Consider the following 26,702-nt stretch of genomic DNA (forward strand, 5'->3'; position numbering starts at 1 on the left):
ACACACGAATGTTCTGTCTGCATGTACAGCTGCATGTCAGAAGAGAGCATCAGATCCCTTTATAGATGTTGTGAACCACCAATGTGGTTGCTGAGAATTGAACTCAGGACCTTCGAAAGAACAACCAAGGGCAGCCCAGGGCTATATAGTGAGTTTCAGGCCAGCCTGATGTATCTATAAGAAGACCCAAGTCAGGAAGAAAACATGCCAGGCATGGTGACAAAATCCTTAAGGCACAGCCCTTGGGAGGCAGAAGCAGCTGGATCTCTGTGGGCTCAAGGCTAGCCTGGTCTACCTTAGTAAATTCCAAGACAGCTAGGGATACATAGTGAGACCCTGTTTCAAAACAAAAACAAACAAACAAAAAAATACGTCCTACTTCTTAACGGTAGCCACATAACGGGAATAAGTGTTGAGCAATCAATGAAGAGTCAAATGGATACAGTGGGACCCTGTGGGATGATGTCATACAGGTGAAGGCGGGTACAAGATAGAATAAGGCCTGGGGTTGGGGATTTGGCTCAGTGGTAGAGCGCTTGCCTAGGAAGCGCAAGGCCCTGGGTTCGGTCCCCAGCTCCGAAAGAAAGAAAAAAAGGAGAAAGATATACCTAAAAAGGCAAAATGCTGCCATTTGGGGTTTGTGCCAAGATAGAATAAGGCCTGTCATTGGACGAGAAGAAAAGATGGGTGGGAGAAAAGTTTGAAGGAAGAGGAGGAGACTGGAATGGGAGGAGACTGGGGGGAGGAAACCACCGAAGGAACATGGAGGCTGATGTTAAGATTCCACTCTGTGGGGTTGGGGATTTAGCTCAGTGGTAGAGCGCTTGCCTAGGAAGCTCAAGGCCCTGGGTTCGGTCCCCAGCTCCGAAAAAAAGAACCAAAAGAAAAAAAAAAGATTCCACTCTGTACCTTTACAAGTTGTTATGAATGTTCTTTTTCTAAAAAAAGATTTTATTTATTCATTTTATATATGACGAGTACACCGTCACTGTCTTCAGACACACCAGAAGAGGGCATCGGATCTTGTTACAGATGGTTGTGAGCCACCATGTGGTTGCTGGGATTTGAACTCATGAGCAGTCAGTGCTCTTAACCGCTGAGCCATCTCTCTAGCCCTGTTATGAACGTTCTTAAGGGATGAATGTGTATAGGGTTTTGTGTGTCTAGGTGGGCAATTGTATTTTATCAATTGGATCAGAGGTTGTTGTGTGTTCTTTCATGTGGTGATTTAAGTTCAAGAGAGTATGTGGTGGCTGGAGACACTAGGCTGCCACGGAATTGGGATGCATATTTCTGGCATGGTGGCAGCCTGCCTTGGTAACTGGATGGGCAGAGAGATTGTTGCCAGGCTCAGAGAGAGGCCATTGGCCGTGTGATATGGGATGGAGCAGAGCAGGTGAGACGCTTTGATGACTGAGATGAAGAGATCTACCACATATCTTGGGGCACCGTGGTGCCAGACCTAGTGAGGGGTAAAAGACAGCATTTTTTAAATAATTTTACAGCAGCATGACCCTGCTGAGGAAAAGGAAAAAGGAAAAAAAAATCACTGACCATGAAATAAGAAAAACTGGTCTCAAATATATCATGCTAAAAATAAAATTCCTCTAGGTGAAGGAAACCAGATGTAAAGTGCTTGCAAATGCCAACTCCACTTATGTGAAGTGTCAAGACACAAACAAAGCCAGACAGCCAGGAAGTCATCAATAACAACAGGGTTCTCCTGACCAGCCCTGGCCCTAGAGTGTGAAGACTGAGGGGGCTGAGCAAATGGAAGAAGCATTCTCTCTCTGATGAGAAGAGGTGGCCAATGAAATGTGAAGAAAATGAGAGGGCGGTGCCAATAGGGGGCGGTGCCAAGAGAGGGCGGTGCCAAGAGAGGGTGTTGCTCTGCAAGCCAGAGAAAGACTATGTATGACTGACTCTAAGGTTGGAAAAAGCAATCATAGAAAGTATTGGTCAGTGTGCTCTACAGAGTGAGTTCCAGAACAGCCAGGGCTACACAGAGAAACTTCGCACCCTGTCTTGGGGGAGGTTGCAGGAGGAAGAGTGTTGGAGGGTTTGGGGAGAAGTTAAGAGAGACTGGAGGGGGGTTGGGAATGTAGCTCAGTGGTAGAGCGAGTGGTAGAGTGGTAGAGAGAGAGAGAGAGACAGAGAGAGAGACAGAGAGAGAGACAGAGAGACAGAGAAGGATTTAGCACTCTTTACCTTTGGTGAGGTGTGTCCAAGAATTCGGAGCAAAGTACGGAGTTGGTAGGACGGTGAAGGTTAGCCTCACCACCTCGCTATGGAGCTGAAGCTGGCTATAAATGTCTGCTCCTCCTGCCTCCACCTCTCAGTCAGAGGCTTACACCGACTTGAGGGTCAGGGAAATTTACAAGGTTCATGACATGGAGAAGCCATGGGTAATTATACAGAGGGCAGCTACTGGTCATCTTGGTCCACCACGTGGGGTCCAGCTGGTCGGAGTGTTTTGTTGCACGGCTTCTCTCCTTTGACTCTCTAGCCTACTTCACATTAAGCAGTCTTTTCCCCCTGTGGGCGCTGGGTCCCCGATTTGGGGCCCAGGGGTTGGTGGGAGGCTTCTATACAACTCTAATAGTGCAAATGCCCAAGTCTGCTAGCATACCACACAAAATAGAGGCTCCTAGCGAAACTAGTGGAACCTCAGAATGGGCCTGGAACAGGGAGGTGGTTGCTGCCTCATTTTTGACTGAAGTCTCCTCGGGTGCTGATTGCCATGTACCTCCCCATAGTGCCAGTGGGATGGTTGACTACTCCACGGCTTAGTTGATTCCCCACTGGTCCAAAGGCTGTATTTAAAAAAAGGGGGGGGGGGCTGGGGATTTAGCTCAGCGGTAGAGCGCTCGCCTAGCAAGTGCAAGGCCCTGGGTTCGGTCCCCAGCTCCGGAAAAAAAAAAAAAAAAGATTACTGTTGGGTAATTCAGTAGATTTGCACTCTTACTGGTTTCCAGAGTCTGTTTCCCAGGTTCCAGGAACAGGGTTTCTCTATGTAGCTACAGCTGTCCTGGATCCAACTCAGAGATCCACCTGCCTCTGCCTCCCAAGTGCTGAGATTAAAGCGGTGCACCACCACGACAGATTACGGTAAACTGTTAAGCGTCTTGTACAGTCTCAGGGTGGTTTGGAACTCCAGGCAATAATTGCTAATATTTTGTCTATAAAGTTGCAACAAACGTGAAGATCTAATTGGGGCAGGGCAAGATGGCCTAAGCTGGAATCCCAGCTCCTGGGCATGGGAAAACAAAAATCCAAAATTGGCTTCTGCTACAGAGTAAGATCAACTCCAGTCTGGAGATCCAAGTGAAACTCTTTTCTTTTCTTCCCCCCCCCCCCCCCGGAGCTGGGGACCGAACCCAGGGCCTTGCGCTTGCTAGGCAAGCGCTCTACCACTGAGCTAAATCCCCAACCCCTCTTTTCTCTTTTAAAGCAGTGACTAGAGAGCTGGCTCAGTGCCGAGGAGTCACTGCTGCTCCTCCTAGGATTTTGTCTAAGAGACAAGGTCTGGCTGAGCTGGAACTCTGAGATCTTCTCTGCCTCTCAAGTGCTGAGACTAAAGGTGTTTTTACCATCCCGAGCAAAAAAATAAAAATTTTAAAGGCAAATAAGTGAGTAAAAGTCTGGCTCTATAGTGAGAGCCTGTCTCAGACACAATCACCAAAGTCTAAGGGGTGTGAACTGAAATTCTCAGTAAAAAGCCACATGCATATGGAAGATTCCACAGGGCTGACTGACTGAGTGATTAGGTTTCTATGACTGTAAAGAGCCAAAATTATCTTGGGGTGTGTGTGTGTGTGTGTGTGTGTGTGTGTGTGTGTATGTATGTATATATGTATATGTATACATGTATGTGTATATATATGTATATATAGTATACATACATATATATGTATAGTATACACACACGTATATACATTCACACATATATACATACACACATACATATATAGTATACACACACATATATACATATACACACATGTATGCATACACACACATACATACATATACCTAGTTAACTTGTAACTCAGCATGCAGACCAAGTTAGTCTCAAATTCATAGACATCTACCTGCCTCTGTTTCCCATGTACTGGGATTAAACATCCCAGCTTTATTTTTAAAGATTTATTCATTTATTCTGTATGAGTACACTGTAGTGTCTCAGACACACCAGGAGAGGGCATCAGATTTCATTACAGATGGTTGTGAGCCACCATGTGGTTGCTGGGAATTGAACTCAGGACCTCTGGAAGAGCAGTCAGTGCTCTTAACCTCTGAGCCATCTCTCCAACCCCAGCTTTCTTTTAAATGTATATGTGTGAGCCCCTTCATGCTTGTCTGTGTACCATGTGCCTGCCTGGTGGCCCAGAATGCCAGGAAAGGGCATCGGGACCCCTAGAACTAGAATTAGAGTCCGTTGTGCACCATTATGTGAATGCTGAGAACTGAACTTGGGTCCTTTGCAAAAGCAACAAGTGCGCTCAACTGTTAGGCTGTCTCTCCTGCCCTCCATTCTTTTTATGCAAGGAAAGAGGCTCCCTGAACTTTAGGTAGGTCATATGGCAGCCCACAGGGACATGGAGGAGCCACAGCGGAGGAAACCCACACACTCCGGGCCATTTCAACCTGCTTAGGTGCCTTGCATGACGGAACATCTCTCCCAGCTGTGTTTCTTGGCCGTCCTTCCCACAAGAGGAAAAACACAACACTGTAAACTGTCCAGAAGTTAAGGTAACTTGCCTCTTCTAAGTGTCTTCTGGAGTGTTCGGCTTCCCACCAGTGGGGAAGTAACTTCAGGACAAAGAATTTGTCTGAACAACGGGAATGGATAAATCATACCACCTTTCCAGCCAGCTGTCCCTTTTCTCACGGAAGGGACTGAACAACAAGGCACTACTTAGGGCTTCTCAGATGCCTCAAATGACACTCGTGCAAGGGACAGACAGTGAGTGATTCGAGGCAGCTTTGAGACAGGCACAACATAGGGTAACTTGGTCCAGCCAGAGTCCAGTTACCCTGGTAACCCTGTCTCTCCTGGGCCACACCCACCAGTCCTCACTTCTGCCACACGGGCTACTTCCTCTTCCCTGAGCCCCTATGTCTTGGGGACCCTAATCTCTGCTTCACTGGACCTGCAATCTGTCAATTCTATTTCTATGGAATAAACCCCACTTGGATTATAAGAGAAAGTGACTACGGTTGAAATACAATACTAAAATGCAAATGCCAAACTCGGCCATACAATGAAACATTTCTGTCTTTTCTTCCCTCTTTTCTTTTTTGAGATAAGGTATCACTGTGTAGCCCTGGGTAGCCCGGAACTCATGGAGATCAATCAGTATGCCTCTGCCTCTTGAGTACTGGAATTAAAGGTTTACACTGCCCACACCTGTACGTGACAGTCTTTTTTTTTTTTTTTTTTTTTTTCCATGACAAGATTTCTCTGTGTAGCCCCGGCTGTCCTGGAATTCCCTTTGTAGACCAAGTCGGCCTCCAACTCCAGAGATCTGACTGGCTCTGCCTCCTGAGTGCTGACACTAAAGGCAAGTGCCACCAAGCCTGACAGGGCTTAAACTGGATGTCGAAGTCTCAGCACACAGCAAGTCACCTGTGAACTGGAGCCGCAGAGCCAAAGCAGAGTGGAAACCCACAGATGATTCACTTCAGCACTGACGCAGAACAGATGTGGCCTGGAAATTACACCCTCCTAATGGAGTGGTTGCCCTAACCTCTGTAAACACAAACGAAAGACGCACGAAGCAAATTGCTTGCAGCGTGAGTCTCTCTGGCCAGCCAACTGTTTTATTTTATTTATTTTATTTTTTATTAAGACCTCCAGGACTGACTAATAGTTTTTGGAAGAAGGAAAAGTCAGAGTAAAAGAATTCAAATCAATCTTGTCCTAGTATTTCTATGCGCTGTGACCTTACTTTACCCGATGACAAATAGCCGTAATTAGTGCCCTGCTAAAGTGACGAATACAAATAGGATACTTCAGGCTGGAGAGACGGCTCAGTGGTTAAGAGCACTGGCTGCTCTTCCAAAGGTCCTGAGTTCAAATCCCAGCAACCACATGGTGGCCCACAACCATCTGTAATGGGATCCGATGCCCTCTTCTGGTGTGTCTGAAGACAGCTACAGTGTACTCATATAAATAAAAATAAATAAAAAAAATAGGATACTTCTTAGAAAAGAATAAGGTGACCAGACTGGCCCATTAAAAATTGTTGTTGTGGGCTGGAGAGATGGCGGTTAAGAGCACCCAACTGCTCTTCCAGAGGTCCTGAGTTCAATTCCCAGCAACCCCATGGTGGCTCACAACCATCTGTAAAGAGATCCGATCCCCTCTTCTGGTGTATCTGAAGACAGCTACAGTGTACTTATATATATAATAAATGAATAAATAAATCTTTAAAAAAAATTGTTGTTGTGGGGTTGGGGATTTAACTCAGTGGTAGACCGCTTGCCTAGCAAGCGCAAGGCCCTGGGTTCAGTCCCCAGCTCTGAAAAAAAAAAAAAAGAAAAAAATTGTTGTTGTTATTACTATTATTATTATTATCATCATGATCATCATTATTATTATAGAGCTGAGAGTTCAACCTAGGACCTTGTACATGCTAGTTAAGTTTTCTAACACTGGGCTATAACCCCAGTTCCTTTTCTTGCTGTCCCTGAACTCTCTATGACACTGATGACGGTAACATTCTAATCTGCCTGCCTCCCCCTCATGAGTACTAGTATTACAGGCAAGTGTTGGAGACGGAATAGAAGAGAGATGGCTGGAGCCTTCTCTGGTAGATTCTGTCATCATAGAGCAGTGAGTGGCTGGATCGAGAAGACTTACTGTTTAAATGTCTGATAGGGTTGGGTGCCAGTCAGCAGCAGACCCGGCTCAGTTCCCAGCACACACACAATTTTGGTTGCCTATTTCTAAACTATCTACCTTTAAAACGGTCCCTTCTAGTGTGGTAGCACACTCCTCTAATCCCAGCCCTGGGGAGGCAGAGGCAGGTGGATCTCTGTGAGCTCAAGGCCAATCTTATCTACACAGTGAGTGCCAAGTCAGTCAGGGCTACATAATGAAACCCTATCTAAAACAAACATAAATCCTAGGGTCCAGCCTGGGCTATATAGTGAGACCTTGTCTCAAAACAAAACAAAACAACTACCACTTGCCATTACAGGCTGTGTGTCCCACACAGGACAGTGTCTGTTGGCAGAGTGAGTGGCAGAGGCAGGCAGAGCTCTGAGTTCAAGGCCAGCCTGGTCTACACAGTGAGACCCTTCCTCTGATAAAAAAAAACAAACTTATAATCCAATCATAATGCTGAAATTCAGAGACTGTTAGAAGATGCTATTTTTTATTATTATTATTACAGTTATCTATGTGTAGGTGGGTGCCTGTATGTGAGGAGGCCAGAGGACTATTTCTTATGGTGGGGGGAGGGGGGGTGACAGTCTGTCTCTCTCCCCTCCCCCTCTCCCTCCTCCTCTCTCTGTAGAGCTCCTGGTTGTCCTGGAACAACTTGATATGTAGATGCTCCCACACAAGACTCCTGCTCCTGGCGCCCTGCTCCCCTACAAAATAACAAAATAACAGGCCCACAGAAAGCTGTTTTTCTACCAGGATATAGGAGGGTGGGGAAATTGTAAAACAAACAAACAAATAAACAAACTTTTTCAAAATTAATCACTGAGGCTTCCTTTCCTTTTAACATGTCGCTGAGTCGGTAACAAATTTCAACCCCTAAGCCAAGAATCTGATTTTTAAAGATTTCTTTATTTTTATTTTATGTGCAATTGTGGTTTGTCTGCAGGGATGTCTGTGAAGGTGCCAGAGCCCCCCTGGAATTGGAGGCAGGAGAGAGCTGCTGGGTGCTGGGAATTGAACCCAGGTCCTCTGGAAGGGCAGCTCAATGCTCTTAACCCAGTGAGCCACCTCTCCCGTGCCACAGAAGTCGATTTTTAAGTAAGAATTTTAAAATTTATTTTGAGCCAGGGTTTCATATATCCCAGACTGACCTGAGACTTAGATCCCCTGCCTCTGCCTTGGGAGTGCTGGGATCAAAAGCATGTGGACCAGGCCTAGCTCTGTGTGTGTGTGTGTGTGTGTGTGTGTGTGTGTGTGTGTGTGTGTGTGTGTGTGTGTCTATCCGTTGAGGGCAGGACCTATGGAGAACATTGGATCCTCTGTAACTGGAGTTACAGCCACCATGTAGGTGCTGGGAACCAAATCCATGGCCTCTGGAAGAGCAATAAGTGCTCTCAACCACTGAGCCTCAAGTAAAAATTGAATTGGAGGGCTGGAGAGATGACTCAGTGGTTAAGAGCACTGACTGCTCTCCCAGAGGTCCTGAGTTCAATTCCCAGCAACCACATGGTGGCTCATAACCATCTGAGATGAAGTCTGGTGCCCTCTTCTGGCCTGCAGGCGTACATGCAGGCAGAAAGCTGTAAGACATATTCATAATAAACAAATGTTTAAAAAAAAATTGAATTGGAAAAACCAAGACAAAACTGCAAATGACCCAAGAACAACACCCTTTTGCTTTAAGGTATATCTTTTAATGTATCTACATAAGTTCTTCTTCTTCTTCTTCTTCTTCTTCTTCTTCTTCTTCTTCTTCTTCTTCTTCTTCTTCTTCCTCCTCCTCCTCCTCCCCTTCCCCCTCCTTTTTCTCCTCTTCCTCCTCCTCTTTCCCCTTCCCCCTCCTCCTCCTCTTTCCCCTTTCTCCTCCTCCTCCCCTTCCCCTTCCCCTCCTCCCCTCCTCCTCTTCTTCTTCCTCCTCCTTCCCCACCCCCCTCCTCTTCTTCCTTCTCCCTCACACTAGGCTTAAACCCATAGCTTCATTCATGCTAAGTGGCAGCTTAGTTCTATTGCTCAGCCCCTTTCCAGCCCTGGACACGTCTGTACACAGCCCGTGCCAGGCTGCGTTGAAAGTGGTACTTAACCAGTCTGAGGCTCAGTGCCCATATGCCCCAGAGCGTGCAGCTCAGGCATCCAAATTATACACTCAGTCAGGCATGCTGGCACACATCTCCGATCCCAGCACTGGGGAGGTGGAAGCGGGAGGATGTGGAGTTCACCACCATCCTCGGCTATAGAGACAGTTTTAGGCCAGTGTGAGTTACCTGAGACCCAGTCTCCAGGCAGATACTAAGTACCTTACTTAAGGCATGGGAGACGCTTCGTCAGTATGTCAGAAATGGAGTGGTTGAGGCAGAACTCCCTCAAGTTCAAGGCCTACCCAGAATCCTGTCTCAAAAAAAAAAAAAAATTACAAGGAGCTGGAGAGATGGCTCTGCAGTTAAGAGCTGTTCTTCCAGAGTGTTAGCTTACAGACAGTTCCGCTAGGCTCCGCCCAGTGGCTACCTAGCATAGCAACACCTTACATCATGTGATTGTTCAGAGGGCACCTCAGCAGGGTTCCTGGGCTACTCCACCCCAACCTCCCCGCCCCCACAATTATAGGCGTTATACAGGGTAACAGAGGACAAAAGGGGTAAAGAGATCCATAGAACTCTGGTCTGGCTGGGAGGGAGTGTTACAGATCTTAGAAAGGGAATAAAGAGGGCCTGGAGAGATGGTACTGACTGCTCTTCCAGAGGTCCTGAGTTCAAATCCCAGCAACCACATGGTGGCTCACAACCATCTGTAATGAGATCTGATGCCCTCTTCTGGTGTATCTGAAGATAGCCACAGTGTACTCATATACATTAAAGCTATCTATCTATCTATCTATCTATCTATCTATCTATCTATCTATCTAAAAAGTCAGCACAAGAGGGGCTGGGGATTTAGCTCAGTGGTAGAGCGCTTACCTAGGAAGCGCAAGGCCCTGGGTTTGGTCCCCAGCTCCGAAAAAAAAGAAAAAAAAAAAAAGTCAGCACAAGTAACTAAAGAAACAGCCAAATGGAACTCAAATCAAAGCCAAAACTGTTAGGCTCAATAGAACCCACAACTAAATGGGAGCTGTCCTGACTCTGTTGCCTGCTTATGGGTCTTGTTCCCCTAACTGGTCTGCCTCCTCCGGCCTCAGTGGGAGAGGATGTGCCTAGTACTTGGTGTCCCAGCGTGGGTTGGTATATAGGGGGCCTCTCCCTTCTCAGAGGACTGTTTGTGGAGGACTGTGAGGTAAGGAGGGGACCTGCAATCAGGATGTAAAGTGAATAAATAAAGGGAAGCTCCAAGAGAGAAACAACACAGATGAATCAATATGTGATCTGTATCCAAGTGGAATATTACTCAGCCATGAAAAAGGAGCCGACTGCACATGAACACACGGATGCGACACCATGAGTGGATGTTGAAGATCCTGTGTTATGTGAAAGAACCCAGATATGAACAGATAACTATTGTTTGATTCCACTTACATGAGCAGTGGGGGGCTGGGAGGATGGACTTAGGAGCATGCTACATGAAAGAAGCCAGACTGGAAGGCTCCATTATATGAATTAATGAAAATAAGCAAGTCTATGAAGACAGAGAATAGATTAGATTAGTCCAGAAATGGTGGGCAGGGAGGCTTACGAACAAAGGAGGAAAGCCACGGCTAAAGGAACATCTTTTGGGCTGGTAACAGTGTTGTAGAATTAGATGTAGGTCATGGTTGTGAAACTGTACTTATATACCACCAAACCACCAAACTTCATTATTTGAAAGGATATGATGGAGCCCACAGTGGTGTTTAAGGCCTGCTTGGGAGACAAAATGAGCCGCAGGCCAGCCTAGACTACACAGTGAGCCTAGCCTGGACTACACAGCAAGGCTGTCTCAAAAAGGACAAATCAAACTAAACCATAAAGAGAAAACCAAGCCCAACCCCTCAGTATACTACCCTTTCCCATAAAAGGTACAGTGTTGTGTACGCTTTTTCTCAAAAATGTTTTAATTCAATGTCTGTCTAACATAAGCAGCGACATTTATTACATATGAAGTACCAGCTTGAAATTCAAACCCGACACCCACCCTCCAAACTCTTGACCGAGAGCTTTCCCGGTAGACAGGCTCTCTCCTCTCGTGACACGTTAAGAACAAACACATAGGACTGTGTACACCTCAATGCGATGCTGACCATGGCTCCTCTCACTGCCCGGGCCCCGAAAGACTCTTGTTCATGAACTGTCTCTTCACAAAGCAAGTCCACCACTGTCAAAGGCACAACACAGAGCGTACTGAGGGTCAGGGCACAGTGCAGGTGTGGGGCAGGCCAGCATTCCAGTCACTTTATGACACATAACAGTGTAAACAGTGGGCGGGCACCTTCCACTAAACTCAAAGGTGACCCCCCACCCCCACCCAGAGCAGCGAAACATGTCCTCCTGGCCCTCCACAGGCGTGAGACTCGCATCCACCCGCCGGTAGGAAAGTGTGTGAGGCAGACATGGTAGCATGCCTGTGTATTGCAGAACTGGAGGCCGAGGTAGGAGGAGCTAAGGTCACTTGTGTCCCTCCCCCTCCCCCCCCAACCAAGGGGCCCTGGCACACACACACTGCTCCCTGTGGCTGTTCCCTACAACAACAGAGACACCATTTACATGGCATTTACAGTATCCTGCAGGTGTGGCTAACCTGGGACATTTCAGAGCCCACAGAGGATGCATACAGGTCAAATATAAACGCAGTAGCATTTAACAGACTGGCAATAAGGCTACCAAGGAAAGACTACCCATCCCATACATAAGCTCTGCTCATGACTGAGAGGGAGACAGTGAACTCTGAGCTACCCTTGTCTCCCAGGTTAAACACTCTTTTGATAGCAGACTTCAGGGGTTTAAAAGGCAATGGGGCAAAAGGCCAAGCTCTGATTAAACAGGCAGAAGGGAGCATCTCACCTTGCTTGGTTTATCATTCTGAGGGTCAAAAACTTTGTCACAAAGCCTCAGTCCGGTCTCTTGCCTCAGCTGCTGTAGGTACGCGCGCATCGTTTCTGCAATACGAGGAGATCTGTGTGTGGGGAGGGATCCTAAACAGGGGCCTGGTGTCTAGATACTGACCTTGGCAAAGTATCTGCACACATTCAGATAGCTTAGGCAAAGAAAGGGCGCTCCAGGTGGTCCTCTTACATTTCTCTCTCTCTCTCTCTCTCTCTCTCTCTCTCTCTCTCTCTCTCTCTCTCTCTCTCTGTGTGTGTGTGTGAGACTGTCAGGCTGGCTGGGCAGTGGGGTGCCTTCACCAGCTGGGCCACCTGCTGACTCAGGATGGTTTTCTAACTGCATCCATTTTGGTTCAACAGTCTCTGCAGGCTACACTTGTTAGCAAGCTCTCTTGTGAAAGGGAGGCAGCACATGTGTGCCAAGCACCCCGTTATACTCTGAGCTCCAGTCAGCCGGCTGGGGAGATGGTTCAGGGGAGAAAGAGGCTGCCACGCAGGAGAACCAGAGTTAGAATCGTAGATCCACATAAAAGTAGAGCGGGCTCAGTGGCTGTCCTGCAAGGCCAGCCCTCAGCGGGCAGAGTCAGGGGATCCCTGGAGCAAGTTGGCCAGTTACAACAGCTCAATACATGAGCTCCAGGTTCAGTGAAAGCGACGTGGACAGTGATCAAAGGCCTGACATCAACCTCTGGCCTTGGAGCACACATGCACAGACGTGCACCTGCCCACAAGAACATTCACACCCACTTGACTTGTGCACACCACAAACACACACAAAACACTAATACCAATACAGTCAAGAAAACGAGTGGGGAGAAAGGGAGTCAGAGAAACTGGACAGGACACGGTGGCAGAGCCTTGTAATCTCAGCACCTAGGGAGCTGGTGCAGGATGATCATGAGTTCAAGACCAGTCTGGACTAGAGAGAGAGAGAGAGAGAGAGATATCATGTCTAAGAAAGGACCAAAAAAAGCACACACCAATGCCAAGAGTAAGACAGAGAGACAGGATGGCTACACACGTGCACGCACGCGCACACACACACTCTTGCACGCTCACAGTCCTGTTCTCACCATCCTCCTGTTTGCTGGCAGGTTTGGCGTAAATGGCGTTGAGGGGAAAGCCAGGCTCGCCAGGAATGGGAAAGTTGGTGATTCCTAGCGTGTACATTTCTTTCTCGCCTTGGCTTCTGGAGTTGCACTAAAATCAAATGACACAGTTGGTAAGAAAATGTGAACGTAATGCCGGAAATGCAACCTTTCACTGCAAGCAGCTGCCGGGAGCGCCCGTCTGCAGAGGGAGAACCTGCAGCCCTCTTTAGCTCTGCTCCAAGGACTAAGCCCAGACAGACTACCACAGCAGCCGGAATACAGTAGTTTAAATACTAAAAACCAAATGTCATACAGGTACACATCTCTCTTCGTGAATGCACACAGTATCTTTTATATATTTATTTTTTAGTTTTCTGAGACAGAGTCTTTTTTTTTTTTTCTTTTCTTTTTTTCGGAGCTGGGGACCGAACCCAGGGCCTTGCGCTTGCTAGGCAAGCGCTCTACCACTGAGCTAAATCCCCAGCCCCAGACAGAGTCTTAGTATATGACTTTTGCTGTCCTTGAACTGGTGATATAAACTAGGCTGGCCTCGAACTCAGAGACCTGCCTGCCTGAGGCTCCTGAGTGCTGGGATCGAGGGTGTGTGCTTCCAATCCTACCATAGGCTCTTCCTGGTTAAATTCTGAAGCAGTGATGAGCACGGACATACTTCAGAGTCAGCTCTGAAATGCCTGAGGCCTCTACATGGGGGAAGACGGGAACATGGCTGTGCTGCTGTCCACTCCACCCCCGATACAAGTGCTTGGCTGTCCTCAGAGGATGAAGGAGACTCCCGTCTTCACATGTCCAACACCTCCCAGCCCTCTGCTCCGTGTCAGTCCCCTCTGGGTTCAGACACCCCTAACAGAGAGGCCTTTAGCTTGCCCTCAGGTCTTGGCAGACCCGGGTGGCTGCCAGGGGTAGCCTCTCGCTCTGCTGTCCTCGTGTGAGAAAAGCCAAGTCTCGTTACCTTTTGGAGCTTCTTTAGACACTCAGAAATGTAGAGTGTGATGTAGATCAAGGTCCTGTCCGCTTCATTCTACAGGGAGAAGAGAACAACGGTACCCATGGGAGGTGGATCCTTCGAGCGTCGGCCTCCATTATCCACTGGCATCCCTAGGGTGCTCAGTTTCCTAACCCAGTCTTGTGGCTGCCCTGAGCCACAGCGGGGCTCATTTAAAAAACCCTTTCCCCTGAGTGTCTCTGAGAACAGACACACCTCTTCCTTGGCAGTGGGAAAAGCCACTGCACATACAACAAGTTCTGGGGGAACTCAACAGGCCCAACATCATCCCCGACTGTAAGGACAGAAGACAGCCGGTGACCACTGATCACGTGTGGCCTGTTTTACAGTTACAGTCAGAAAAAGGTTACTCGTGCCTCTGCTCTCGGTTTGGTTCTGAGGTAGGGTCTCTGCTCCACAGCCTGGCTGGCCTCTCATTTTTGGACAACCTTTAAGCCTCTGGCTCCTCAAAGGCGAGCCTCACATGGAGCCTGACCCTGTCACAAACACAGCACAGGCTGGCTGCAAGTGACAGAAACGCTGCTTGGCGCTGGATAGAGTGTCTGTCTCGTACCACCCGTCCCCTTTACAGCCAGGCCCTCTACTCTCCCTCCTCAGAGGGAGGGAAGGGAGGAAGCAGGCCCAGGAAGGCCCAGAGCACTCATCTTCCCTCATTCCCACCCCAGGTCCACAGCACAGCGGTGTGACAGACCACCTGAAACACTTGGGACCAAAGTGGTCCAGACGCCTGAGTAGTCTGGACGTGGGGCTATCTGCACAGGCTTCACCAGCTAAACGCCCCGAATCAGAAACTCCCAAATCCAGTCTGTAGTATAGGACTCTGAAGGATTTCAGGTTTGTCTGACTTAAGAGCGGAGGCGGGAGGTCATTGTTTAAACTTTTCTGAAACACAATTTCAGCATGTAGCTCACAATTCTCCTGTCTCAGCTTCCCAAGTGCTGAGATGACAGCACTTTATTTCAATGTCCAACCTGCATCCAAGAACGGAATGGGAGGCTGAGGCAGGAGAATTTCCCTAACTTCCAGACCAGCTCTGCCGATGTAACGAATTCCAGCCAAGGCTAATAGCAAAACCCTGTCTCAAATCAAACAAGCAGCCCGTGAGACTTCTGACCATTTCTCCACGAACGTGGGTCTGATTCGTCATGGGGCTTAATCAATACTGAATAAACAGAGATGCGTCTAGACGGGAGCTTGGCAAACTCTGACGAGGCCGGATAATAAGCTGGTTAGGCTCTGTGGCTAATGACCGGTTGTGACTGGTCGGCCACTGCTCAGTGTGAAAACAGACACTGCGAATGTGGAAACAAACAGGCACGGCTGCACTCAAAATACTGGGCACAGCTGTGCTCCAAAGAAGTTAATTTGCAAAAAGAGGCAGAGGGAGAGTCATTTGGCCTGCATGGCAGTAAAGAGTGTAGAAGGGAAAGAATGAAAATGGACGAGGGGTGAGGTGAGGGATCAGCAGTTCAGAGCGATTCCATTCGCTGTGGACCTGGGTTTGCACACATGGTAGCTTGTAGTCACTTCTAACTTGACTTATAGGGGATTTAACTCCCTCTTCTGGCCCCTAAAGGCACTGAACTGAACATACATGGAATAAACACATAAATGTGTGCGAGCACACACACGCACGCACGCATGCACGCACATACACGCACACAATACTTTTTTTTCAAATTTTTTGTTTTGATTTTTGATTTTTCTAGACAAGGTTTCACTGTGTAGCCCTGGCTGTCCTGGAAATACCTCTGTAGACCAGGCTGGCCTTAAACTCACAGAGATCGACCTGCCTCTGCCTCCTGAGTGCTGGGATTAACAGTGTGTGCCACCATGCCCAGCCCACAATAAACAACATGAAATAAAGCAAGGAAGCAAGAAAGGAAGAAAGGAACGGAGAGAGGGAGGGAGGAGGATGGATGGATGAACAAGCATCCTTCTCAGGCTGTTCTCAAATTCTACACTCACTCTCACCACCTAGCCTTCACAACAACCCTGACTCGAGGCAGATTTTTATCCCGTCTGAAAAGTAAGCACTCCCGGGAGTTACCTTAATTTCATAGTTCTTGAAGAAGACGTTGGCCTTGAAGTAATAGATGGCTTCATCCACAATATCCGTGTCTTTCGCTAAGCGGGAAACAAGAACGAAGACAGAGACCATTACCAAAGGTAAACTTCACACCCAGAGGCTGTGAGCATAGGTGTCCAAGCCTCATTATCACAAGATCTAGAGCTGGATAAAGGAAACCAAGGTTCTCTGCTGGGTTCAGTTCCTGGGGATCTGGCACCCTCTGCTGGGCTCCCAGGGCACCAAGCAGCACACAGTACATGCAGGCAAAACCCGTATATGCTGGGCAGTGGTAGCGCACACCTTTAATCCCAACACTCTGGGGGCAGAGGCAGGTGGGTCTCTTGGTTGGAGTCCCTGGTCTACAGAGAGAGTTCCAAGACAGCCAGAGCTACACAAGGAAACCCTGTCTTGAAAAACAAACCAAAGAAATGGAGAGATGGCTCAGCGGTTAAGGGCACTGACTGCTCTTCCAGAGGTCCTGAGTTCAAAACCCAGCAACCACATGGTGGCTCACAACCATCCGTAATGGGACCCGATGCCCTCTTCTGGTGTGCCTGAAGACAGCTACAGTGTATGTGTGTGTTTATATATATGTGTGTGTGTGTGTGTGTATGTATGTATGTATGTATGTATGTATGTATGGCTTTTTTTAAAAGAAAAACAAACCAAAACCAAACTAAACTGAAAACCAGAACCAAACAAAACCTTACACGTGTGCCACATGTGTGCAGATGCCCACAGAGGTCAGAAGAGGGCATCAGGTCCCAAGGAGCTGGGGTTACAGGTGACTGACTGTGGGGCCGACGTAGGTGCTGAGACCAGAACTCTGTCCTCTGGAGGAGCAGGAAGTGCTCTTAGCCTCTGAGCCATTCCTTCAGCCGGAACACAGTGTAACGAAGTGTTCCATATGATGTTATTCGAACCCATACACTGTAGTTTCAGGAGAACTACTGAAGGTATTTAGGAACACTGGGGACATTTCCTTCCTTTTATGAAAACTGTGGCTTAAATCCAGCATGTTCTGAGTCGTCACAAACTGAGGGAAGCCAGAGCACTCTGTGACAGACACACAGCTCATTACATAATTTCTCTGGCAATCTGTTGTCTCTTTTTTCATTTTCAAAGGTCAGACTTCCCGGGTTTGACAAGCAGCAGCTGGTTGCATCAGCACCACCGACATCCTTGGCTTGGGCTTCTGTCGTTCTCGCACAGCGCCCTGCACACCTCCCTTACAGCCTAGCTGGTGCCTCTGCCGAGGGTCTCTTCGGAACTTTTGACTCTAGCTTCCTGTTCTTGGCATCCTCCTCCTAAGAAAAGGAAACTTCTCCAGAGCAGCTAAGGAGATGGCAGAGGAGTGGAGACCTGGACAGAGCTTGGTACACAATAGGCATGGAAAGATATCTGCACAGCAGAAAAGGATTCTTCTATAGCCGAGGCTTGACCCCAGGGCCTCACGCAAGCTGTATCCTATCACATGGCGGTGCTCTGTCAGACTTCAGCTCAGCTCAGCTCAGCTCAGCTCACAACACAGACATCTACTCCAACTGTTCCAGCCCCTGCAGGAAGAGAACCGTCACCCTCACGTGCTCAGTTTCTTACGGTCTCATTTTTCCTTGAGGACTCAGTTTTTCGAAGGTGGTTAGGGTGTTCTCCACTCTGGGTTGGCTGGCTGTGTCTTCTAGTGCAATGTGTTATCTGTAGCCATGTGACAGAGGGCTCGGTGGCCAATGCTCTTTGTCTTTGTCTTTGGCCCGTAACTTTTAAGTACTGCTGTTCTCCTCAAGGCTGCCTTTTCCCACCTGCTCCCTTTTCTCAGGATCAGGTGAGCACTGGGGCAACTTGCCAAATCCATTGAATTTACTTATATTTCAACTAGTGGTGCAGACAAGTCCATTTAAGAGGAAGTCAAGGGGTTGGGGATTTAGCTCAGTGGTAGAGCGCCTGTCCCCAGCTCCGAAAAAAAGAAAAAAAAAAGTTAAGAGGAAGTCAAGTCAAATACTCTGGCAGAGGAAGGAAGGGCAACAGAGAAGAGACACAGGTGGGAATTGTAACTGTGGGCTTGGAAACCGTGAACGGAACTCGGGCCAGACATTTGCAGGGTCAGGAACAACAGAAAGGACGTTGTTGGCGGAACATCTCAAGACATGTCAGCTTAGGGAACAGTGAAAAGTTACCTCAGGAACTGAATGGGGAATCCAGAGTACAGCTGAGGGCGGAGTGGACATTGCACCCTGATGACTGCAAACACTTAACAACAGGTGGTAAAAGTGGGTAACCCCAAAATTCTCAGACCAGACTGGGAAACAAAGCTGTGATCTGCTGGAGGCAGAGGCAGGCAGTATTTCTGTGGTTTGAGGGCAACCTGGTCTACAGTATGAGTTCTAGGACAGTGAGGACTATACAGAGAAACTCTGTCTTAAAACACACATACACAGGGTTGGGGATTTAGCTCAGTGGTAGAGCGCTTGCCTAGCAAGCGCAAGGCCCTGAGTTCGGTTCCCAGCTCTGAAAAAAAGAAAAGAAACACACACACACAACCAAAATGGACCAGTAAACAGACACTTTTCAAACTAAAACATGAATGGCCAGTAACTATCTTGAAAAGTGTTCAACACCTCTGGTCTCAGGGGTACACAATTTAAATGCTCTGAGTGAGACACTACCTCACCATAGCCAGAAGCCGATCATTAGGAACTCTGACACCATGAGGTGCAGTGGCCAGCCATGGCAACACAGCAAGACCTTGTCTTTAAAAAACAACAAAGTTGGGGCTCGAGACCCCATATGAACAACAATGCCAACCAACCAGAGCTTCCAGGGACTAAGCCACTATACATGGACTGACCCTGGGCTCCAACCTCATAGGTAGCAATGAATAGCCTAGTGAGAGCACCAGTGGAAGGGGAAGCCCTTGGTCCTGCCAAGACTGAACCCCCAGTGAACATGATTGTTGGGAGGAGGGCGGTAATGGGGGGAGGATGGGGAGGGGAACACCCATATAGAAGGGGAGAGGGAGGGGCTAGGGGGATGTTGGCCCAGAAACTGGGAAATGGAATAACAATCGAAATATAAATAAGAAATACTCAAGTTAATAAAGATAAAAAAAAGAAAACAAACAAACAAACAAACAAAAAAACCAAAGTTATGGGCTGGAGAGATGGCTCAGTGGTTAAGGGCACTGACTGCTTTTCAGAGGACCTGGGTTCTGTTCCCAGCACCCACATGGTGGCTCACAACCATCTGTAATGAGATCTGATGCCCTCTTCTGGTGTGTCTGAAAATAGCAACAGTGTACTCATATAAATAAAACAAATAAGAGGGGTTGGGGATTTAGCTCAGTGGTAGAGCGCTTGCCTACGGAGCGCAAGGCCCTGGGTTCGGTCCCCAGCTCCGGAAAAAAGAACCAAAAAAAAAAAAAAAAAAAAACCAAAAAAAAAAACAAACAAACAAACAAAAAAAAAAAACAATAAAAAAAAACACAAATAAGTCTTAAAGGAAAAAAAAAAAAAGACTGAAGTACGGAAGCACACGCCTGTTACCCCAGACCCGGGGAAGAAGGCAGGAAGGGAGCACACGCCTGTTACCCCAGACCCGGGGAAGAAGGCAGCAGGAGCACCACAACTGAGGCTGGCTTGTTTGACCTCCAGGCCCACCAGGGTTTCAGAGAGAGATTTTTCTTCTCACATATCCAAGCAAGGCTTAAATAACACTGGGGTATGGTAAGAAACTGACAGAGGGCTGCAGAGATGGCTCAGTGGGTAAGAGGGCTTGCAGAGAAAGCTTGATCACCTGAGTTCGAATCCCCAGGACTCAGTGTAAAGTCAGACGTGGTTTAGTGATTTATGGTTTATTATCCTCTCACCTCCAGTTGTGGGCGGTGGCTCACATGGGCCCTCACATACAAATCAGAATGAAAAGAAAATGACTACTTTTTTGTTTTTAAAGTTGACCAAAGAAATAATAGCTTTGGTGGAGAAAGGTTCATTTTCCTTCCATTTTTTGTAAATTTTATTTATTATTATTATTATTATTATTATTATTATTATTATTATTATTATTTTTATATATGTGGGCAGCCAAAGGAAGGCAAAGGAAACAAGTATTCCCTGTTCACCAGAGACCTTGGGCATGCCTGGCTTTCTTCCAAGTTGCTACGTCCCTGAAAAGGGCACACAGTCAGCCCTTTGGAGAGGGAATCACCTTGGACTTCCTTCCATTTTTGGAGACAGGTTTCGCCCTTGCTTAGGCAGGTCTTGAACTACCAGACTCCAACCACCTCCTACCTCAGCCTCCTAGGTACTGCCCGTGCCCACGTAACGCTGTCTGTTGCTTATTTTGTCCAGCATGGTGACAGAAGAAGGCTGGGGACCTGCCATTCAGCCAGTCTGAAATGACTGACAGTGCCTGTGGGGACTGTGGCCAGAATTCAACACATTTCCTCTTTTTTTTTTTTTTTTTTTTTTTTTTGAGACAGAGTTTCAAGTAGCCCAAGTTGGCCTAGAACTTGCTGAGAATGACTTTGAACTTCTGATCTTCCTGCCGCCTCCTCCCAAGTGCTAGGATTATAGGTGTGCGCCCCAACACCTGGCTCTCAGTGTACCGTAGATGGGACCCAGGCTCTCCTCCATGCCAAGCAAGGTCTCTACCAACCCGGCCACATTTCCTTTAAGCTCACGCAAACATCCTAGGTTTTGAGAAAGCAGCTTCCTGTGGCGTGGGTAACTGTGATGCCGCCCCGTAGAGTGTAACAGGAAGCTGAGTACACGTGAATCAAGCTAAGCTCGTTCTCAAGTCAGCAGGTCTGTCTTGACCCCGAACAAAAGGACAGCGAGACTTACTCTCTCGAGGGGCGGGTCCTTTGAACTGGCTTCGGATGGGCAGCAGTGCCATGTTGCCAATGAGCTTGGTGTCAGGGTCCATGAGAGAAGAGTGGTAAGCCTGCGGAAGGAAGCCAGCAGGGGAGAAAGAACAAGTGTCACTAGGAGACAAGGCTAGTCCTCCAAAGGAAAACACCCTCAGGACCAACTGTGGGAGGAGAGGGCTGGTGGCAGCTACAGAGAGACAGCTCCTGACTCAAGAGAACAGACTGGTGGATTCTGAGACGTTCTGTCAGCTGGTTAGTGAGCACAGCCGTTCCCTAGACATTCACTGCAGAGACCACACAAAACAGGCTTCCCACCCGCCAGCTAGCCAGGACCCAAGCCCTAGTTTTGAAATCTGCCACTTCCTGCCTTATGACCACAACATGACTCTTCCTTGAACTTGTTTCCCCACCCCCAGCCCCTTCAACCACAACACGTAGCCCAGGCTGGTGGTCTCTCACTCTCACTCACTATGTAGGTGAGGATGACTTTGAACACCTTTAAAATTTATTTTATTTATATGAGTACACCTTAGCTATCTTCAGACACACCAGAAGAGGGCATCAGATCTCATTACGGATGGTTGTAAGCTGCCATGTAGTTGCTGGGATTTGAACTCAGGACCTCTGGAAGAGCAGTCAGTGCTCTTAACCACTGAGCCATCTCTCCAGCACCAACTTTGAACTTCTACCTCCCCTGCCCAATGCTGGGATGACGGGCCTAGATAACCACAGAACTGGCGACTAAACCAGGGCTTCAGGCACCCTAGGCAACTGCTTGCTCTACCAACTAAGCTCTACTCAGGTTCCCACTAGCTTTTCATGTCTTGTGTGAACGAAACCATTCATTCATTCATTCATTCATTCATTCATCAAATGACCGCTCGGCACCTTTTCTGTGCAAGATACGAGTGACAGTGTGACTTTTTTTTTTAAAGATTAAAAAATAATCTTAATTGTGTGTACGCTTGTATCTGCGGACGGGTATTTCTGTATGTATACAGTATCCACGCACTCCAGCAGATGGCGCTGGGGTCCCTGGAGCTGGAACTAGGCAGCTATGAATTGCTGGGTATGGACGCTGGAACAGAATTGTGGTTGCTGGGAATTGAACTCAGGACCTCTGGAAGAGCAGCCAGTGCTCCTAACCACTGAGCCATCTCTCCAACCCTTAGGTGGTTTTTCATCTCACCACCTGGTAACACTTCTGTTATCCTGAGATGTGTCTGCATTGCTGCAACTCCAGGGCCTGAGGGGTCCACCCTTTCGCCCTGCCCTTCACGTCCTACGTGAAGATTCTCTTAAAACTTGCCAGCCATGAAAGGCTATGAGGCTAGACCCCAGCTAATGGAGAAGAGACAAGAACCGCACTGATTCCCAGGTCAGTGTGCTTGATAGCCCAGTTTGGGTCCAGCTCATGGCGCCTTGTGCATGTGTTTCCAATAGCAGCAAGCTGAACCGTCTCTCCTGATATGAAGCTATATATACGATGTTTCCAGCTAACAGAGAAAGCAGACCAAATAAGCAATCACAGACTAAGTCTAGAGCATTCGTTCTGTGTCCACCTGGCTTGCACACAGAGCTTTTCAGTTCTAGCTTTAACTTTGGCTTCACTACTCATGAGCAACACTGCTAGGTTGGGTGAGAGAGATGGCTCAGTGGTTAAGAGCACTGACTGCTCTTCCAGAGGTCCTGAGTTCAAATCCCAGCACCCACATGGTGGCTCACAACCATCTGTCATGGGGTCTGATGCCCTCTTTGGCATGTCTGAAGATAGCCACACTGTACCCATACAAATAAGTAAATAAATAAATAAATAAATAAATCTTAAAAAAAAAAAAAAAAAAAAAACCCCACAAAACATTGCCCAAGTCATTGAATTTTGCTGAGCCCCAAGTCCTTCAGCAGGATATTAATGCCATGGACATCTCTTTTACACTGTCATCCTGAGAGTTGGGGGCTCTTTGGACAATAACTCTGGGTTTTCACATGTACCTCAATAGTCAGAAACCATAAAAATCATAAATCTTCCAAGGCTAAACATGGTGATGCCAGGCAGGCTTGCGATCCTAGCTGCATGGAAAACTGAGGCAGGAGGATAACAAATTCAAGGCCAGCCTGGGCAACTTTATGAGACCCCTTTACAAAAATAAGAAAGACACGGGAATCTAGCTCGGTGGTAGAGCATCTGTGTATGTAGCATGCCATGGGGCCCTGGGTTCAGTTCCCCACTGCTGCCCAAACACACACACAGCTCAAGGTTATGCTTGCCCTAAGAAGCCTTACCTATGCCAACCTCTTGCCCACATCCCCAGGTCCCTTGTTCCCCCAACCCGTCATCAGGCACTGGTTTGGTTTTACTTTTTGCACATGATCATGCATGCCCGTGTGTGTGTGTGTGTGTGTGTGTGTGTGTGTGTGTGTGTGTGTGTGCACGCGCGCGCGCGCGCATACTGGTACGTATGTGTATGTCCCCAGCTGGAGGCCACAGGTCTCTTTCTTCACTGCTTTTCACTTTATTTTTCAGACTGGGAGCCTCAGGGATCTCTATACATCCCCAGCTCTGGAATTGCCCACAGGAGCTGCCTCCCCTGGCTGTTTTACTTGGGTGCTAGGCATCCAAACTCAGGTCTTCACACTTGTGCCACTGAGACACCTCCTCAGTCCTACTATGTATTTGTGTGTGTGACAGTGTCTCTTACTGAACCCAGAACTTGCTGATTTTTGGCTAGGCTGGCTGGCCAATGAACTCGGAGGATCTGACTGTCCTTTGCCTCAACAGAGCTGGGGTCAGAAGCATGATCTGCTATACTCCCGCACAACAAGCTCTTTCCCCAGTATTTTTTTTTTTTTTTTTTTGCCTCTCTCCATTTCTTACAGCTATGTAACCCAGGCTGACCTAGAACTCACTACACACACAGTCCACACTGATCTGAGATTTGCTATTCTCCTGCCTCTGCCTTCAAGTTTTGGGATGAAATAATTGCCACCATCGTTGCCATCGATCTATTTTCTTCACAGCGTTTGTTAAGATCTGAAGCTACTTCCTATTTATATTTACGCGGTTATTGTTTCTCCGTTAAAGTATCAGCTCCCCGAGAGGGCCTTAGCTGCTGCTGTTAACAGTGCTGGCTTCCCAGTGAGAGTTCAGTAGTAACACTTGTCCAATGAAGGTAGACCTTATTCAAGCGTCCCTTTATAATGTGCAATCGGCATCAATTTCCTCCCACTCGGATGCACACGGAAAAGGAAACTCCTGGAAACTAGCGCTGACTCAGTGGTGGTCTGGGAGTTGGGTGGGAGTTACAGCAGGGAGGACGATGGAAGGGGTCCATCAGGGAAGTGAAGTCTGACAGGTGATTAGCAGCAGGCCGACTCACTCCCTGGGGCGGAGGAGGAAGTGGACATGACAAGAGCGGGGGGGGGGGGGGGGGAGAAGCTGGACCCTAGGTTTAAAAATAAAAGCCATCATTTTTAGGTTTGAGGCTCTAGAGTGGGACCTGGGAACACTGCAGGACTGGGGGTTTGGGAGTGGAAGCAGCGGGGCGAGAGAGCCGGTGCTGGAGGCAAAGGACCGGGGCTAGAGAGCAGGGCGGTTTCCTCTCCCCCAGGCCTTTTGACGCAGGTCTCCCGCCTCCCCTCAGGCCCTCGCCCCGCTCGGCTCCCCGACCTTGGGGCTCGAAGACTTACCGGCATTTTGTCGGTGTCCGGATTCGATCTAGAGATGCTGAACCCAGGTAAAGCGGAGCAGCGTTTCCGGCAAACTAGACTGGGTGGAGTGGGCGGAAATAAGCCGGAAGAGGCGGGCGAAGCGAATAAACGCACTTCCGGACCCGCTTCCGCTGTTTGCTACAGCTGCACTGATCGCAATGAATGCCAGGGGGCGCGCCAGCAGTAAGCTCTGAGTGTGGCGCATGCGTAAAACGCACTCAGAAAAAATGGATGGGCTTTAGAATTGAAGAATCCCTCTCAAGTGGTTAATAATCAACTCCCGTTTTTTCCTTATTCCCTGGCTTCAGCTTCAAAGCCAATAACACTCAGTTCCCCGATTTACCCTTCTGCCATGTCTATTTTTTTTTTTAATTTAACCACAGTGCAAGTGGGGGAAGTGGGGGAAGTGAGATCTGACTTCCCATTATGAGACTCGGGATAAACTGTTTTCAGAAACTCTTGCACACTAAGCAGACTTGGCGGCCATTATTATTATTATTATTATTTTTTTGTTCTTTTTTTCGGAGCTGGGGACCGAACCCAGGGCCTTGCGCTTCCTAGGTAAGCGCTCTAACCACTGAGCTAAATCCCCAGCCCCGGCGGCCATTATTTTTATTTTTCAATGTTTATGTTGTTAAGAGTCACAAGAAGTCGAGGCTGGCATATACATATATATGAACATGAACTTATCTGTCTCCACTTGTGTTCAGGAATTACAGATGTGTGCTCCACTACTCCGTTATTTTATTTTGCTGTTTTATAATGCCTACGGTGGTATCTCTGTCTCCCTACCCCTTGACCTGCCATCCACAAAATGTGTATCATATATCATCCCTACTTTTTAAAAAAATATTTATCTATTTATTTCATGTATGAATACACTGTAGCTATCTTCAGACACAGCAGAAGAGGGCATCAGATCCCATGACAGATGGTTGTGAGTCCCCATGTGGTTGCTGGGAATTGAACTCAGACCTCTAGAAGAGCAGTCAGTGCTCTTAACCGCTGAGCCATCTCTCCTGCCCCATCCCTACTCTTTCAACACGGTATGGTGTTAGGTCTTTCCTGATCACGGTAAGGACTAGGTGGGCAAGAAAACCAAGTATTATAAGGGCCCAGGTGATGCCACATGTCTGAAAGGGTGGAAACAGACCTACCACTGACCCCATCATATATCATCTAAGTATTTTGAGAGTCTCGCTGTGTAGCCCTGGCTAGTCTAGAACTTGCTTTGTAGTCAGTTACATTTTAAATCCCTTGTTGTGTGCAAACTTGTCCTGAGGTCAGAAGGCAACTTTTGTGAATGGGCTTTCCTTCCACCACACAGGCCCCAGGGATGGAGTTTGGATTATCAGGCGTGGCAACAGGACCTGACCAGCCATCTTGCCCACCATATACCTGGAACATAATGAACTCATTATTACCAAGCACCTTCCTCAGAATGCAGTGCATTGCTGTCTCCTAGTCCTTTCTTACGGCAGTCCCTCAGACTGGAATACCCATGTCTGCTTCTAGACCCACAGCACCTTTCAGACATTTGTTCTGATTGAGACTAAGGCAGCCCCCACTTTGTCACTCCTGCATTTCCTTTGCCAGCATGTGTGTGAGGACCTCTGCTCTACAGAAGCCATCTGTATGGTTATGTCCACCTCCAGTGAGGTGGACAAATCTCTGAAGTCAAGTTCTTTAGAGGCCAGAGGTCCAACGAGGACACCAGCCCCTAGCACACACACTTCTGAGACTGAAACCAAGGAGATGGGAATTACAAACCCTGACAACCCTCCCCCCCACAGGGGATGGACGGGTCCTGAGAACCTGTTCAATGGGAGTCTAGAGACCAGGATGTTTTCAATCCTCTCACACTCCTAGGCCAAAGAAAGCCACTGGCAGCTCAGCCCATCCGCATACCAGGGCCCTGCACACAGCCAAACCAGTCAAGATACAGACACTTGCCTCTTCCCAAGCCTTGGTCTCCAGGCGCAGGCGACTGATTCAGAGTCTGGCTTGGCTTTACTGACAATGGATCAAATGCAGTACTGCAGGCCGA

The 26,702-nt window shown here is 48.0% G+C and overlaps 1 protein-coding gene, 1 long non-coding RNA gene and 1 other non-coding gene across 8 annotated transcripts; 1 reads left to right on the forward strand and 2 right to left on the reverse strand.

Moving 5' to 3' along the window:
* Positions 1-10,882: 10,882 nt before the first annotated feature.
* Arpc3 (actin related protein 2/3 complex, subunit 3) lies at positions 10,883-24,750 on the reverse strand. Its single transcript, NM_001105933.1, has 7 exons — positions 24,635-24,750; positions 20,922-21,021; positions 16,063-16,139; positions 13,959-14,027; positions 12,971-13,097; positions 11,857-11,951; positions 10,883-11,170 (listed from the first exon to the last, which is right to left on the reverse strand). Exons 1-7 carry the CDS (start codon positions 24,638-24,640, stop codon positions 11,108-11,110), a joined length of 537 nt encoding a protein of 178 aa, NP_001099403.1. The 5' UTR covers positions 24,641-24,750; the 3' UTR covers positions 10,883-11,107.
* LOC108352447 (uncharacterized) lies at positions 13,097-17,669 on the forward strand. Of its 6 annotated transcripts, XR_010056774.1 has the most exons (4): positions 13,097-14,392; positions 14,678-14,846; positions 15,994-16,181; positions 17,209-17,669. It is a non-coding gene; the product is annotated as an uncharacterized LOC108352447 (long non-coding RNA). The 6 variants fall into 6 exon arrangements; XR_010056773.1 differs by having other exon boundaries at positions 13,097-14,846; XR_010056776.1 differs by lacking the exon at positions 14,678-14,846.
* LOC120096106 (small nucleolar RNA SNORA67) lies at positions 20,148-20,290 on the reverse strand. The gene has a single exon (XR_005492135.1). It is a non-coding gene; the product is annotated as a small nucleolar RNA SNORA67 (small nucleolar RNA).
* Positions 24,751-26,702: the final 1,952 nt, after the last annotated feature.

The sequence above is a fragment of the Rattus norvegicus genome, chromosome 12 (assembly GCF_036323735.1).
Source record: "Rattus norvegicus strain BN/NHsdMcwi chromosome 12, GRCr8, whole genome shotgun sequence".
Taxonomy (NCBI): Eukaryota; Metazoa; Chordata; class Mammalia; order Rodentia; family Muridae; genus Rattus; species Rattus norvegicus.